This window comes from Lolium rigidum, chromosome 1, assembly GCF_022539505.1.
Source record: "Lolium rigidum isolate FL_2022 chromosome 1, APGP_CSIRO_Lrig_0.1, whole genome shotgun sequence".
In the NCBI taxonomy this organism is placed as follows: domain Eukaryota; kingdom Viridiplantae; phylum Streptophyta; class Magnoliopsida; order Poales; family Poaceae; genus Lolium; species Lolium rigidum.
Window position 1 is genome coordinate 149,183,394 of NC_061508.1, and position 16,649 is coordinate 149,200,042.

Sequence of the window (16,649 nt, forward strand, 5' to 3'; positions counted from 1 at the left end):
GTTTTATTACATAATTACCATGTTTAATAACCGAATTAGCTATAACGAGATTGTTGCCACACTATGAATTCTCCATATGAGCCGTTCCGGAGGACCGCGATATTACAAGACATCCTCAAACATGACTTCCATCAACTCCAATGTGCTTCAACTCACAACCCTTGAATAATTTCATCAAAGTTCACATATATATTTGATCAACTCCAATGTACATGTTCATCATCTCACAAGATATCACACCAATATATTAGCTATTAAATTCATAAACATGCATACATATTTCAGCAATTTAATCCAATTCAATCCAAATTTACATAGAAATAAATTGGGGAATGTATTTAATCCAATGCAATCCAATTCATCTCACAAGAATGTATTCTGAGATGCTGTCGTTTGCCGTCGCAGGTTCTTGGTGCACCAGGGAGGCGGAGATGGTCGGCGGCTCCAGCTGCTCCCGTCTCCGGCGACCAACGAGATCGAGTTTGTCCCGTGCTGCAGGGCGGTCGGCGGCAGGGGCGGGGAACAAGGCGGTCGGCTGCAGGTGGAGAACGACGGGAACATAACGACGGAGGAGGGCCTGCGGGGCGGTCGCTGGCGGCGGAGGCGGCCGATGGCGGCGGGGTCGGGTGCTAGCGGCTGGGCTGGGCGCTGGCGGCGGGGCGGGGACGATTTGGGGACGAGATCCGCCGAGGACGACGAGCTCCGCCCACGATGGGGACGGCGCGAGCAGGGGACGGCGGCGGCGGCGGGAAGGCTGACGGGAGGGGAGCTAGGGTGTCGGGGACGGCGAATGGTGGCGCTGGCGGCGAGGAAGGGCGGCGGCGAGGAACCCTATCCCTAGCCAGCCATGGGAAAGGGACACGAGGGGGAGAGAGGTCGGGAACTCGGTTTGGGGCGTCTGGTCACGGAAGGCAGGGGTGTGTTCACGCGGTGGCAGTTTTTTCGTTATTCATCCGAAGTCATGGGGGCATTTTCGTATAGTGCATTTCAGGAAGCTCGGGAAGCAAGGAAAAGCACTCCTGGCCCTGCTTTCGCTTGGAGGCGCTGGCGCAGTTCATTTCACAACGCTGCTTCTTACCAGCGCTTTTCAATTTTCTGCTATTTGTTTGGGCTGCTGCTTTTGGACCTCAAAAGTTCTAAAAGCACAAGCTGAAGCCCAAACAAACATGGCTTTTAGGCTACTCTCTCAACCATTGCCTTATGGTCTCAGACGTGGGCTTTGAGCGTGGCACACCTGTCTCAGCTCAAGGCCCGTGTTCCGTCCATGGCAGGCCGTTCTCACTGAAAGCCCGTGACGAAAGGAGCAAGCTCTGCCACGTCCCACTCGCAGCAGCTCACATCCATGTCGGCATTCTCATGGAAAAAAAAACCCTGCAGCCAGACCGGTCCCACACAACGCCTCGCGGCGCGCGAAACTCACCAGGCCGCCACCACCGCCGGTCGCGGCTCCCGTCGCTTTGCTTCCCTAAACCTAACGGCGGCCGGCGGCCACCCCCGCTTCCCCCTTCCCCTCCATCTCCACCCCCGCCGCCAAGAATCGACTAGAGGAGCGCTGCAGCTGATCTAGTAATGCGGACCAGGGGCCAGACCCGCCGCGAGGACAAACCCGCACCCGCTGCGTCCCCCGCCTCCTTAGGTGCCTGGTCGCCTCCGTCTGGTCATCCTTGCCGCCGTCATGTTTATGCTTTATCATAATGTTTTTTTGCTGAAGTTTTTTTGCTCTTTCTCCTGTAGGAGGTGGAGCGGGGGAGGGGGTTGCGGCTGGCGGCGCCAATAATCGCCGGAGAGCTTCGCCGGCCGCGAAAGGGAAATCCCCCGCCGCCAAGGTAGTAAAAGACGCCAACTTCGGTGTTTGGATTCCAGGGGATTATGGGAGAAGCTGCTTCTGTCGATTGGGCTGTACACCGATTGGGCTGTACACAGAGCTAGTGATGTTCTAATGCGTTTCTTTAAATTTTTTTTTTATCAAGAATGTTCAACAGCTTCAATTTGAATGAGCTGAAAATTTAGATACAAAATAACTCAGAGAGGACACACTTTATCTACTGAAAGTTTCAGTTTTGCATATTCAGTAGTAAACTTGAGGTCAAAGCGTATGCCTCATGGAACTGAAGATTGTAGCACTTTTAAGTTTTGAGTGGAAAATAGGTGGGAGGAGTCAAACTTATGTATTCCTTGATGGAATTTGCTTATGCTGTTCACTTCAGGTGGAATTGGATTCCCCATCGGGGGTTAAGCGCAAAAAATTTAAAGTCAATATCGAGTCGAATGGTGATGCTAGTACCAAAAGGTGCAGTAGCGGGAGTTCTGTGAAGAAAAATCTGGAGGAAAATGAGCCGGAGGCAATTGTTGAGAGTGATGCAGCTGGCATGGACTGGGAAGAGGGGCATGTCTCTGTGGTGGATTGCAAAGAGGGTTATTCCCATGATCTCGGAGAGACGGTCACCGTTGAGTTCACTGATGTACCTTCTTCAGCGGAAAAGAAGAGTGTTCGAAGGCATACTGCTGAAGAGAAGGTAAACATCTCATGACATAAAAACATGTTATTAATCTAGGTATCTGCGTGGTTGGTGCATAAACATGGGTCTAACCTTTACCATTCCCGTATCCTGTGAACAAATCACTGTAGCTTTACAGTATGTGCTGACTGCTCAAGATTGGTAGGTAGCAGCTTCTTTGCTGTGCAATTTAATGCTCTGCAGCCTAATCACAAGAAAGCCTCTCTGGAAGGGGCATCAGTTCCCGCTCGTTTTTAATGTACTTCGGAAGTTCAAATTACTATCTGTCTTTTTGTGCAAGGGCCACTTTTTTTTTAGTATTGACCAAATGCTACTTTCGGATTTGTTCAGGAGTTGGCTGAACTCGTGCACAAGGTACATTTGCTTTGCCTGCTAGCAAGGGGTAGGGTAATTGACAAGGCTTGCAATGATCCTCTTATTCAGGTGCATTATATTGGTACTCATTTATACCATTCTAAATTTCTCATGTTCCAGAATGTTGAAATTTCATGGTAATTTTCAGAAGTACTATACTGAAGCATCTTCCAAGATAAACCATATTTTTTTTTTAAAATGTTCTTTTCAGGCTTCAGTTCTCTCTGTTTTACCACACCACTTACTGTTGAATGGTGTAGAAATTCAAAAACTGGACGCTAATAACCTGCGTAATCTTGTGAGCTGGGTAAGCCCCCTTTGGGCGTTATATCTACACATTGTTGCCACATTTCTTTTTTTTTCTTAATTTTTTTTATTGTGTGTGCAGTTCCATCGTACTTTCTCTATAATTGCACAATCTACTGATAGAGGATCTTTTGAATCAAATATGGCTTTTGCACTTCAAAGTCATGTAGGCACTGCTGAAGAGGTATTGTATCTGCTCCCTTACCATTATGCTTCCTGAAGGAATTAGCCGCCTGCCCTTAATTCCTTGTCAGCAGGCATTATGCCTATTCCACTTTTTTTTCAGATTTAAGAACCCTAGAAATTTGAATGAGCGTAATCATATTCCCTTGCTCCACAATCTATTTTCTATTTGACATTGTAAATGAAATTCATCTAATGAAGCTACACATAATGTCTCTTAGTATAGATGACACCTAAATGGTTTGCAATGCAGGTCTGCGCAATATCAGTGGCACTGTTTAGGGCACTCAACTTAACAACTAGGTACGGATATCACTGTGCAACTAATTATGTGCTTGAGTTTGGCCATATCTTAACTTTTTTTTTTGGCATCAGCAAGGCATAGATCATTTGATGTCCTGTTAGTTCTTATAGAATTTGGTTTCACAGAGGTGCATACTAATAGCAAATCATTATATATCCTATGCATGATTATTTAATATAGTGTCGAGAATTGCATTTTTTTTTAATCTCTTTGAGGTGATCGATTTATTCTCTATTTTTTGTGTACTTGAAAGACTCGTGTTTTGAATATACAAGAATTGGTGGCCCAGGAGAATGACTATAAGGCATAAGTACTCGATTTATTACACTTGATAATATACTTGGGTTTAATTTGGAAGTTAATTTCTATAGGTTCTTATAAGTTCTTCAACCCTGTCAAATTTCCTTTGAAGATAAATCACACAGAGAATTGGGGGCTTACTACACTATCCTTTTTTCGATTTGACAACTTTTGAGCAATACCTAAGTATAATTTACCTTGTAGGTTTGTTACAAATATGGATGTCGTTGGACTCAAGCCTGACGCTAAAGCGGCGGGGACACCAAATCGTGATGTACCTAGGCTTTCTACAAGGGAACTACCATGTAGTTCTGTTGTTGCAGGCCATAATGAGTTTAGTACTCTTTCTCCAGCCCAATCCGAAGTTAATACAAAAGAGAGCTTCAGTATGACCAAGCAACGATGTAATCTTGGGAAATTGAAAAACAAGTCAGCTTGCAGGAGAAGTTTGTCTAAAAACTTGTCAAATTGCAAGGATGATCAATCTGCGTCAACATCAAAAGATGAATCATCCAGCAGGCAATGCTCTTTAACATCCAGTAGTTCTGATAAAGCAAAACGGAAAGGAGATGTAGAATTTGAGTTGCAACTGCAAATGGCCCTTTCAGCCACTGCAGCCGAAATTCAAGAAAATAAGCTAGCTGCCACATCCAGTCAGTCAACTGGTACCCTACTAAATTCTACTCCGCCGTTGAAGAAATTACGTAAAAATGCAGAAGTTGCGTCCAACTCAAGCGCAGTTTGGTCGAGAAATGGAGCGCCATTATATTGGGCCGAAATATACTGCGGTGGCCAGACAATGACAGGAAGATGGGTGCATGTTGATGTTGTGAATGATATTACTGATGGTGAACGACAAGTAGAAGCTGCTTCTGCTGTTTGCAGGAAGCCTTTGAGATATGTTGTTGCCTTTGCTGGTAGTGGTGCTAAAGATGTGACTAGAAGGTTTGCCTCTTATGGAATTAGTTTTTGCCATGTGCTGCAACAAAGATATACTAATTACCTTGTATTTGTGAGCCCAACCAAACAATGCAACCAGAGAAATTACTGTAGGCATGATTACTGAAATTATTATTTCCTAATGCAACTTGCAATGCAAATTCAGTCTGCACTGAATGACTTGGAGCACTGTGTTACTATTTACTAATATATGTTTAAAACTCAAATATTTGTAATTCTATAGTTTTCGCAATGCAGCATTTAGATGTGCACTTAAGGTTCAGGGACAGAGTCAGAAAAATATAAATCTGGTGACCAACTAGTAATATTTGTGCAACCATCAAACAAACCTTTTGCACTGTTTTCATTTAGTACCTAACTCTGTCACTATTGTTCTTGACAAAGGAGATATTTTTAGAGGGTAGGGTTTCGGAGGGTGTTTTCATGTACCTAGCTCTGTCACTATTGTTCTTGACTAAGGAGTTTTTTTAGAGGGTAGGGTTTTGGAGAGTGATAGTGGAGATTTTGTTATAAATGAAGGGGAGGGTTGTTGCCCCGGGAGGCAAGGTAGCAGAACTATTCTTCTATTTGATTAATTCCTCCGAGGGACCTTTATATGCGCCCAAAATCCAAACTAAATAACAAATCGTAGATCGTATCTTTAATTGGTTTAAGGCCCAAGCTAAAGGATATCTTCCTAACTTAAGATAAACTACCTAATTGATAGATTATGAAGATCCTCTCCTTAACTGGGTGCTGTGTGGGCCATGTACTACATGTACATAACAGTTTCTTCACTAAATTGTTTTAACAATCATGCTCCACATGTTTCCAGGTATTGCCTGCAATGGCACAGAATTGTCCAGGGGAGAGTGAATCCAGAGTGGTGGGATAATGTTATGGCACCGCTAGAGCAGCTCGAATTGGCAGCAACTAATGACTCTGAAGAGATGGAACTTCAGACCAGGGCGCTAACAGAGCCTCTTCCTACCAATCAACAGGTACAGCCCATACATGATTTAAGAGAGATTTAAATATCTCTTACCCTTTTTGCTTCTTCCAAAATTGCTTGTTATCTTGATTTAATCATGTATGTAACCATTTAGGCCTACAAAGACCATCACCTTTATGCTCTTGAGAAGTGGCTGCACAAGAACCAAGTTCTTCATCCCAAGGGTCCAGTGCTTGGCTTCTGTAAAGGGCATCCTGTTTATCCTAGATCTTGTGTTCAAACACTGCAATCAAGACATGGCTGGCTACCGGAGGGGCTGCAAGTCAGAGATAACGAGTCACCTGCAAAGGTCTATAACAACAGCACATGCTTATCTTTTCTCTGTTGCCTTTTTTTTTTCTGGTGGAGTAACTTTTTTGTATGCAGGTTGTCACACGACCAAAGAGGACTTTCAACTCTCAGTCAAAAGAATCCAATAGTAACGACGATGGACTTCAGCTAACCACGGAATTATACGGTAAATGGCAACTGGAACCGCTGCAACTTCCTCGCGCTGTAAATGGCATTGTGCCAAAGGTACACGGCTCGTTCATAATGGGTATCACTTGCCCTTTGATAACTACCAGTATTTATTTTGTGGTGCCTCCGTACTGATTGAATGCTAAAATATCTCAAAGAATGAACGGGGCCAAGTTGATGTATGGTCAGAGAAGTGCCTTCCACCTGGTACGGTACACTTGAGGTTACCAAGAGTATTCCAGGTTGCAAAGAGGCTTGGAATTGACTATGCTCCTGCCATGGTTGGATTTGATTATCGAAGCGGTCGGTGCGTTCCACTCTTTGATGGGATTGTTGTATGTGACGAATTCAAAAATGCCATCTTGGAGGTATGTTGAAGAGAGGGTACTGCATTTGATTTACTTTCAAATGATTGGAACTATCCATCCTGTTGTCATGCAAATGTAGCAGTATGAAGGGTAGTATTTTGATGAATCAGTAGTGCCCTTTCATCATCGTAGTGAACATACAAAGTTTGAGTGCAAGCTCTGACACTGAGTTGATGTAACCTTGATAATCCTTCCTGGTAGGCATATGATGAAGAGGAGGAACGGAGACAAGCTGCGGAAAGGAAGCAGGAGGAAGCTCAAGCTCTGTCTAGGTGGTATCAGCTGCTCTGTTCTATTGCAACAAGGAAACGGTTGAAAGACTCGTACAATGCACGTTCAGCAGCCAAAATTGATACTCACCAGAAGAGCACTAGTGACAGTCCTCGAAGCTCGAAAGTGACCTCTCATCCAAGCAGACCACATGGGGATGGACGCCCAAAATATTCTCTCCCTGGTGATGACCATGAACACGAGTTCCCGGAGGAAGATCAGAGCTTCGACGAAGAGACTTTTGTGCGGACAAAACGCTGCCCATGTGGTTTTTCAATCCAAGTTGAGGAATTGTAGCAACTTATAACAGAAATGGTCTAACTTGACTGCACAGGGTGTAGTTTCGTTTTGGTCTGAGTTCGAATATCGATCTTTTTTTTGGATGTGTAGCAGTTGTGTTTCTGAAGAAGAATGCATTTTTTCTCTCTACATGGCTCTGCCAAGAGTGGCCAGACAGACTAATACCCTGACACCCAATTACATATGCCCACTCTGGTGGTAAAAAGTGGTGAAAGTGGCAAACGTTACCTTCACATTGTTATTATACCTATTGGTGTTTGTGAAGTTAACATTTGATTTTAAGAAATTTAAATGGACAGTTGGTGCTAATAATAGGTTCCAAGTGTAATCCACTTAATATCTAATAAGACTAAATGAATTAATGATGCGACTACTACACAGCTTTATTGCATTCAGGGAGAAATAAAGAATTTGGACGCTCAGGAAGAAGAGAAAAATGCAAACAAGCAAACATTGACAGCGCATAATTACAATGCCACTGCAGAATCCGCCACAACAAGAAGAAATGACAACACGAAATTACAAACGGAATGTCTCCTTTGAGAAAGAAGCATAGAATCAAAAGGAATGAAGTGACCCAGGACGTACGCTGCCGGTCAGGCCGACACGCTCCGGCTTCCGTCCGTGCTGCTGAAGTCGGCCCTCCGGCACGCGTCCTCGACGATGCGCTCGATCCTCGCCTCCACGCCGGCCATGCTCGGGCGCCGGTCGGGGTGCTGCTCCGTGCACTCCATGCCCAGCTGCAGCAGCCGCATCATCTCCTCCTCCACCCGCGGCTCGTTGCCGATCACGGAGTCGAACACCTCCGACGTCCACTCCTCCTGCACCACCGACCGCACCCATCGCGCCAGGTCCACGCCGCCGGCGCCGCCGTCGTCCGGGAGCGCGTACGTCGGCGCTCGCCCGGTGAGAAGCTCCAGCACCACCACGCCGAAGCTGTAGACGTCGGCCTTCTGCGACACGGCGCGCGCGTCGGTCACCTCCGGGGCGCGGTACCCCGTGCCCCGCCTCGGCAGCGCCGCCGCGCCCACGAGCTGCGCCAGGCCGTAGTCGGCCACGTAGGCGCTGTCCCGCGTCCCGTTAACCACCACGTTGGACGACTTGATGCTGCCGTGTGACGACTTGGCCCCGCCGCCGTGGATGAACGCCACGCCGCGCGCCGCCGCCAGCGCGATGCGCGCGCGCGCCGTGAAATCGAGACGCGCACGGCCCTCCGCACCGTTGCCTGCGATGCAATAAGCCTATTATCTAAACATGCCGCCGATGGACAACGTGACGACACGGCACTCTACCTGTCGCTACAAGATCGAGTGGAAGGAGAAGCGCATGCACTCACCGTGGAGGAGGGAGGAGAGGCTGCCGGCGCCGACGAAGTCGTAGACGAGGAGCTTCTCCTCCTTGCTGTAGAAGTAGGCGCGGAGGCTCGGGAGGTTTTCGTGGCGGAGAGCGCTGAGGGCGACGACCCTGTCCCGGAACTCGCGCTCGGGGAGGTGCACGTCGCGGAGGCGTTTGATGGCGAGGACGGGGTCGCCGCCGTCGAGCGTGGCGCGGTACGTGGTCCCGTGGACGCCCTTGCCGAGCACCTCGGCGGACGCCCGCAGCATCGTCTCCAGGTCGTAGGGCCTCTCTGGCGCGCTGCCCAGGAACACCAGCTTCTTGCCCTCGCCGGTCAGCGCCGCCGCCGTCGGCGTCGGCGTCGGCGTCGGGGAGTGCGAACGCTTCACCGCGTCCGTGTTCGTCATCGCCACGGTCACCGTTATAGGCTCCGTGCCCTCGTGCACGTTGGCTGCAGCCTCCGTGGCTCCCCCGGCCGCTTCCCGGCGCCTCCGTCGGAAGCAGATGAGAAACCACACTGACAGTAGGATCAGGAGTAGGACAACCGCGGCGATGATGATGCCGATGATCGCGCCGGTGGACAGCCCGTCCCTCTTGTCGTCCCCAGACGGGTTGGCGCACGCGACGAGAGGGCCGTCGCAGAGCGCCGTTCCGAGGAAGGCGGTCGCGGGCACCCCGGCGAGTGACGCGGGCACGGGGCCGTCGAGCTTGCCGTTGTAAGACACGTTGAACTGCGTGAGCTTCGGGAGGTTAAGGCCACTTGGGAGCTCGCCCGTGAAGTCATTGCCCTCGAGGTTGAGCGTGGCGAGGTTGGTGAGCTTGTTGAAGTCCGGTGACACGCCGCCCGTGAGGCGGTTGCCGGAGAGGTCGGCCTTCTTGAGCAATGCCAGCGAGAAGAAGCTCTCCGGTATGCCCCCGTCGAAGCGGTTCCCCACGAGGTAGAGCCAGCGGAGCTGCGCGCAGCCGCCGATGTCCGCGGGGATGGCGCCGGAGATGGCGTTGAACCGGAGCGAGAGCGTCTGCAGGGCGGTGAGGTTGCCCACCGTGCCCACCGGGATCTGCCCGCTCAGGCTCTTGCCCACCAGCCGCAGCTCGACGACGCGCTCGTTGCCGACGGGGCCGGAGCAGTTGACGCCGAGCCAGCCCTGGCAGGGGGACACCGTCTGGTCCCACTTGAGGTGGTTCCCCACCGCGCTGCGCAGGGCGAGGAGAGCGGCGCGGTCGCCGGCTAGGTCCGAGGTCGCGCGGGGAGGAAGCACGGCGAGCAACGCGACGGCGAGCTGCAGGAGGACGAGCGCCCGCAGCCCGGGCGCCATCCCGTGACGAGGTGCAACTAGCTCGGAAGATCAAGCAGCAGCTAGCTAGAAGAGGAAGGGACAGGAGGCTTTGACAGATATATGTACAACGACGGCGGCGGACGATCCGGTGGAGGGAACGCGCGGCACGGACGGCGACGGCGGCGAGGCTCTTGATCGAGGGGTGTGAACGTGAGTCGAAGACTAAATAAGATGGGTAAATGTAACGGCGGAAAGCTCCATTGTAGTAGTGATCCCTGCAGCTGTAGGTGCTACTGGACAGCGGTTAATTGGGGCTTGCGGCATCGGGATCAACGTCGGCGTGAGGGAAGAGGAGGAAGGTGAGGTGAAAGAACTGAAGCGCCAGGTTTGGATTTTGGACGGGAGCACCGGTGGCAACAAATGCCGCCGGCCGGCGCCGCGGGAGAATGCACGCCCTCCTCTCCCTCCACCTCGGTCTCATCTTTAATTACCAGTAACCCGCTGTTTGCATAAAGAGTTGATTATTGCTGTCATCAGTCGTTACTCGTTACTACTCCCTTTCTTTTCTTCCCTGGCTTGTAGCTGTGGCGGAGGAAACGTTACTGTACGTTGCAATCTAGGGCATGTCGTGGCAACTTCTCCTTCGATGAGATACAACTTTCAGCTCCAGCGTGCGTGTTGGTTATTTGAAATTCCCAAAGGCGCGCCTCACAAATAGTGGCCGGGCAGAGTGTTATGGGCGGCGCTGGCGCCTCTTATAATTTTTGTCGAACGATAGGGACCAACCGGTTATGGTAGGGGTATACAAATTTTGGTCAACGGTACAACTTTTTTTATGAATAAGACATTTTTTGTGTGTAATGTTATATCGGTTTGCAACATATTTTTTGCAGTATATCTAATTTTGCCTAAGTCATCCAACATTATAGTAACGCTCATGTAACATATGTACAATTTCTTTGTGTCATACGTAGGAAAATAATGGTAACACTTTGCTCATACTTATACAACAAAAATGATGCACGTATGTAACAAATCGTAGCTATATGTAGCATCAACAAAAAATGGTGACCATGTCGTAAGGTTTGTCGCCACCAGATCGGACCAACCCCAACAAATCCACTCGCGATTTCATCTTCTCCTAGGCTAGGTGACATGTCGAGAGCTCGTCGTCCCTGGGGACCATGTCAAGCTCCCTATCATTCAAAGGGTTGCACGTGGGAAGCGCGTTGCCTGGCTTGCGAGCATATGAGCAGCGGCGGCCAGGAGTAGAGGAACAGAGGTGCGCGGATGAACAACAACGCCAGCGGCCAGGGGGCAGAGCGGAGAAGTGCAGAGGAGAAGCAACGTCGATGGCCATGGTGTAGAGGAACGACGGCGGCCAGGGCACATAGGAGCAGCGGCGCATTGCATGGGGGAGCAGCGAACACGAGCCTTGAGCGGGAGGATCAGCTACCAACGTGGGGAGTAGCGTCCGACGCTATTGACGAAGGGAGCATCTCAACCCGATGTAGCTATAGGCGGTTGAGAGATAGACTTTTCCATTTTTTGGGGGTCAAGTTAGACTAAAAAATTCAAATGAAGATGGCGATTTTCATTCTAATTTAAGTATATATTATAAATTTGAACAAAAATTGATTAAAAATAAAATTAAATCCTAATCTAGTTGAAGTAGTCGTCGAAGTCAAAGTCATCGACAAGGTCGATGATCCTGCCATCCTCCCCCGTAGATCAGGCCCCACCGAAGCCCTTTAGCATCTCCGGAGGGATGCCGAGCAACTCAGAGCACCATGTTCAGGTGAGGGAACTCTACCAGATCGTTTGGGTCACGGAGCGCTGATGGCAGTAACTCAGTGTGTACCAACTCCTTGGGACTTCAAGTGTAGAGTGTGCCGTAGCAAACGTCTTTTTCCCACAAGGGTGACTCGAGAGTTTATATAGAACTCTCGATGAATTAGCTTAGAAGCTGAATTCTTCCTCTCCTCTTCTAGCAACCTGCAAAATAAAATTCGTGCCTTGTGTCCCAACTCCACCATGTGATGCATGACTAATAAACTTGCTTAATATGAGTAGTAGATTTTCTAAGGCGTAGGATGATCTCCCCAAGCTTAGTATCAAGCTAGGCGGGATCACACAACTCCTTGAGTATACCTATTCCTCCTCTTGTGCGAATGATGCTCCACTAATAGTATCCTCCCGCTTCAAGTTGCAGGCGTGCGCGATACATGCAAAACGAGTAGCTAGCTCTGTGATGTCATCGTGTTGCTTTTTGATCACTTTTACAAGCAACTTCTTGTCATCAGCCATCTCAAGAACAACCTTAGTCAGGGTTTCGACTCTTTGATTGATGTCTTCGAATATTTTCTCAAGGTCTTTACTCATCAACCAGTAAGAGTCCACTCCCACTACAAGAAAAGTTCTTATCTACAACGTCAAATTTTCGTCAGGTAATGGGCCTTTTTCGTCGCCTATGAGCCTAACCCGACGATATGGGTTCTGTGGTGCATACTGCGTCAGATAATGTGCCCTGGGAATCGTATATATAGGGGTTTTTAGGTCAAACAAAGTCCGTGAGTGCAATATTGAGGCTGATTGGACGGTCGAGGGGGAAACTAGCCCTGGTGGCGCGCCCTAAGAGGGTGGGCACTCCAATGGGCCTAGTTCACAGCGCCTTGACATCCTTGTGTTCTACTTTATCTCATTTTGTTTGTCTCTAAAATTCCGAAGCGTGGTCCCTGACCTTGCCCCTTTTCGTGTTCCGTAGCTCCTAGAAAGTCAAAGATACTAATAGAAGGTGTTTTTTTTTGTCACACAGAGTTAAAACCAGAGGATAGGGTATTGTTTAGAAAATTCCTTAAATCAATACAAAACATGGTAATAACATTACTAGTGGAAAGCAGTGCTTCCCCAGGGCTACCTACCTTTTATCTAGTGTCACACATGTTACCCTGTAAATAATGCAAAAAATGTTTAAGTACAACAAAAAAAACACATAATACAAATATAGTTGAATGTCAGTGTGTTGCCATGGCCGCCTCAGATTTCTCTCATATGTAAACATAATATACATGAAATTATGTGTATAGCCCGTATGTTGCAACTGGGTCAATAAATTAATAATATTTGGTCTTTAGTTTCCGTAGGAATTAGATTTGTCTTTATCCAGAGGCATTGCCGTGCCATTCTTCAGTTTTCTCATAAATATGTGGCATGTCGCAGCGTCCTACAGGCATGTTTTCTTATCTGGCCTGGACCAATCCGCCCCTCGATGGACGATATGGTATTTTCCTCTTTCTTATTTCACATGGTGACATCCATTTGTATTTAGGCGGTTTTTTTTATCCCAACTGGTTCGATTAGAAGTGTTTTGAAATTATTTTCACCATTGTATTTTTCATAATCTCTATTACAAGCAAGCGTGGAAAAAATTGATTACACAATATTTATGGACCCATGATTTCCAGATAATTAAATACTAACCCATGTCTTAGTGTCCTAATACATGTACCTTACATGAATTAGTTTTCTGAAGACATTTTATTTGCATGTATATATATGGATTGATCGATGGCCGTGATTATGTATGGGTAGGTACGTGCATAGCTTAACTCGATCTAGAGCCGGAGAGTGGAGACCATCGAAATGTGAGTTCTATTTGCAGTATTTCATCCCTTGCAGGCTGCATCATTTATAAGGCTTCAGTAGGATCAGTTCATTCCAATCCTCGCAGAACAATGTGGAACTAAGGTAGACATGTCATTGAGCAAGATTGCATTTGTGGAGAGGATATTGTTTAGAAAATCTCTGAAAACAATACAAGGTAATAACATTATATAAGATGTGGCAATAAACTACAAAATGCATGTATGCATTTTACATGCATCACACTCCAATATCAAAGGAACCCATTTTGTTCTTTTAGCTGCACTTCTTTTTCAGATCTTCTCATTAATATAAAAAATGTTGAAATAGAATCAGGACATTCATCATTTTTTAGTAGGCTGAGAAAAAAACAAGAGATGGATGGATAAAAAATAACTTCATGAGTAGTGGAGTCTTCTATCCGGAAAACATACTATTGTCTTCTCATGAAGACAAATTGTCTCCAAAGAAATAACTACTAACTATTGCAACTAAAACATTATCACCACGGGTGCGGCGTGACAATTCTGCTCCTAGATTTGCAGGTCGCGATGGTACCTCAAGTTGTTGTGCAAGGTGATGTGATGCTCTATGCGGGATTCGTTCTTCTCGCACTACACCAGGTGTCATTAGTGCTCGATGAACTTGGTGGTGATGAGGCGACTGTCGCGACAAGCTAGGGTATGACTACCACTTTGACTATATTCTAAAATACCAAAAATACTTTCTCCACATACACACACAAAAACCAAATACCATTAGTCTTTATTTGCTTTTATTTAGTTTGATTAGGTTGTTTACTTCACTTTATTTTTATCGTTGTATTTGCTATTAATAATAAGAAACCTTGTGCTTGACAACCAGGAAGAGAAACTTTTTGCATTATTATATCACGTATTTCCTTTGGAGAGTGAAGGACTCTTATCCTATGAAGTTTAAGCCGTTATTTCATTTGAAGCTTGATTGAATTATGATTATTTTATTAGATGTATGAATTAGGATGAATATACCTGTACTTGCATCATGATGGTGATTTTATGGTCCTCCACACCAGAAAGCTTTAATAGGATATAGGAAAATTATTTACAAAGTATTTTATGGTCATTGGTTCCTTCATGTAAAAAAAAGGGCAAATAAAGAAAGAAGGAAAGACAAAGCAAATAATAAAAAGGGAAAGAAAGAGAACGTGCAAAAAGAAAAAAGAATTGATAGTAAAAGTTCATGAAGAAAAGCTAACTTCATGTTTTTATGATATTTAGATAAAGTATTCTTCTTGTCCACTATCAAACCTCAAAAGGTGTTGTTCATGACCTAGCTCTGCATCCGATGTTATAATCCTTGTTCTTAAAAATGTCTCATTTGTTTTAACGACTTAAGCTTTATGAACAAAGATGACTCTGTCCATTAAGCTTCTATCTTGCTCGGGGATGAGCAAGAATCTAGCTTGGGGAAGTTGATGAGCGCATTTTTAGCATTTTTTCGTATCGTTATTTCATTAAGTTATTGTTAAGTAGTGGTAGGAATTTTGTATTTCACCGCGCTAATGCGCCCTTTTATGCGTGTCTACACAGGATCTCCAAATAATAAGTCAATAATGAAATATCAATGAAAACTATCATTTCCTGGCATTTTGACGTGATAAAAATCATTGTTGCAATTAATTATGCACCTGGGCGAAAGGACAATGCGAGGACAACCTCTTGTAACTTTAATGGGCATCTTTACGGGCGGGCCTTGCTTGTACCGTCTGCCCGTACCACCCATCAGAAGGACCACCTCGTCAAATACTTTCACCTCCCACAGACGGATCTGAGATCCAAGCACGTACGCGACCAAAAACACCAGAACACCGTCCCAGAAGAGATTTGAAGGAAGATCAAGAAGGGACTTCATCCAAGCTGCTACCCGGATCATTGGAGGACAAGGCATCATCACGTTCATCATCATCCACAACGAATCACCATCTCCATTCTCCCCATCTCATTAAATTACAATCTACATTACCATTGTGGGTTTGTACTTGGATTCACACCGTTATTCCTATTCCATATGCAAGTTTATGATGATGTTCTTGATTGTCTCCATGTGTGAGTAGTTTATCCCGTTCTTGGGGGAGATGGAGAAACCCTAGTATTATTATTATATGAATTAAGATGATTTATAGCTTTGCACTATGATTGTATGTTAGTTTTCTCTTGTGATGTTGCATGATGTCGACCATGTAATATTTGCCTAAGGTTCATAGGAGGGAACTACCGTCGGAAGTTCGGTAATGTATACGGCAGGAAGGGACATCCCGTGTGTTGTGCACTATTGTGCGGAAGAGGGGGATGAGAAGGGACTCACAATGCTTAACAAATAACCACGGGGTAATCCCTTAATTGAGATGGACCAATAGGTGGCTTGCCGACGGTTGTTGCTGTGGTTATTCAGGGATGTGTTATGAGATACACATTCCAACTTCGAACCTTTCCCACATACAACGAGGGCTAAGATATGAGTTATCTAGTTTGTGTCTTTAGTTAATATACTAGAGGTGGATCCAACAACCCCTGAGAACATTTTAGTATTATTGCAGTTCAAACATAATCTTTAGTCGCATTTCCATTCTTCAATTTCATTTATTTAAACTACAAAAGCACCCTACAAAATCTGTTTACTTAAATCCTTCACTTCAGATTTGAGATAACTTTAAGTAATTCTAGATAAATAGTAACAAGGCGTATTAAGATTATTACTAGTAGCTCCTCATGGTTCGATACTCTTATTTTGAAACTAGCTACATTTGATCTATGTTCTTGCTGTTATCACGATGCAAAAACATGCTAAAAATGCACTCATCAGGGGGTCCAGTCACCTGGCGACTGGGCAAAAACCCTGGCGATTTGGCTAAAACCCAAGGCCCTGGCGACTGGAGTAAAGCTTTGAAGACTTGGCGCGCAAGGCAAGGCCTTCCGGCCTTTTAGCAAGAAGGTCGATCTTATCTCCTGTAAACCCTAGACCGGGGGTGCATATAAACCCCCGGGTTAAACCCTAGAAGGGATCCGATCTCCATTCTCCGATAAACCCTGCTCCTAGTCA

At 46.4% G+C, this 16,649-nt stretch overlaps 2 protein-coding genes across 2 annotated transcripts; one reads left to right on the forward strand and one right to left on the reverse strand.

Annotated features, from left to right (window-relative positions):
• The first annotated feature begins 2,102 nt into the window (after positions 1-2,102).
• LOC124652436 (DNA repair protein RAD4-like) lies at positions 2,103-7,541 on the forward strand. Its single transcript, XM_047191450.1, has 11 exons — positions 2,103-2,516; positions 2,850-2,942; positions 3,085-3,180; positions 3,262-3,363; positions 3,616-3,665; positions 4,171-4,911; positions 5,741-5,906; positions 6,012-6,206; positions 6,284-6,433; positions 6,535-6,744; positions 6,946-7,541. Exons 1-11 carry the CDS (start codon positions 2,103-2,105, stop codon positions 7,309-7,311), a joined length of 2,583 nt encoding a protein of 860 aa, XP_047047406.1. The 3' UTR covers positions 7,312-7,541.
• Positions 7,542-7,910: 369 nt separating this feature from the next.
• LOC124682564 (probable inactive receptor kinase RLK902) lies at positions 7,911-9,965 on the reverse strand. Its single transcript, XM_047217222.1, has 2 exons — positions 8,651-9,965; positions 7,911-8,539 (listed from the first exon to the last, which is right to left on the reverse strand). The coding sequence occupies exons 1-2, from the start codon at positions 9,963-9,965 to the stop codon at positions 7,911-7,913; spliced, it is 1,944 nt and encodes a 647-aa protein (XP_047073178.1).
• Between the last annotated feature and the right edge of the window lie 6,684 nt (positions 9,966-16,649).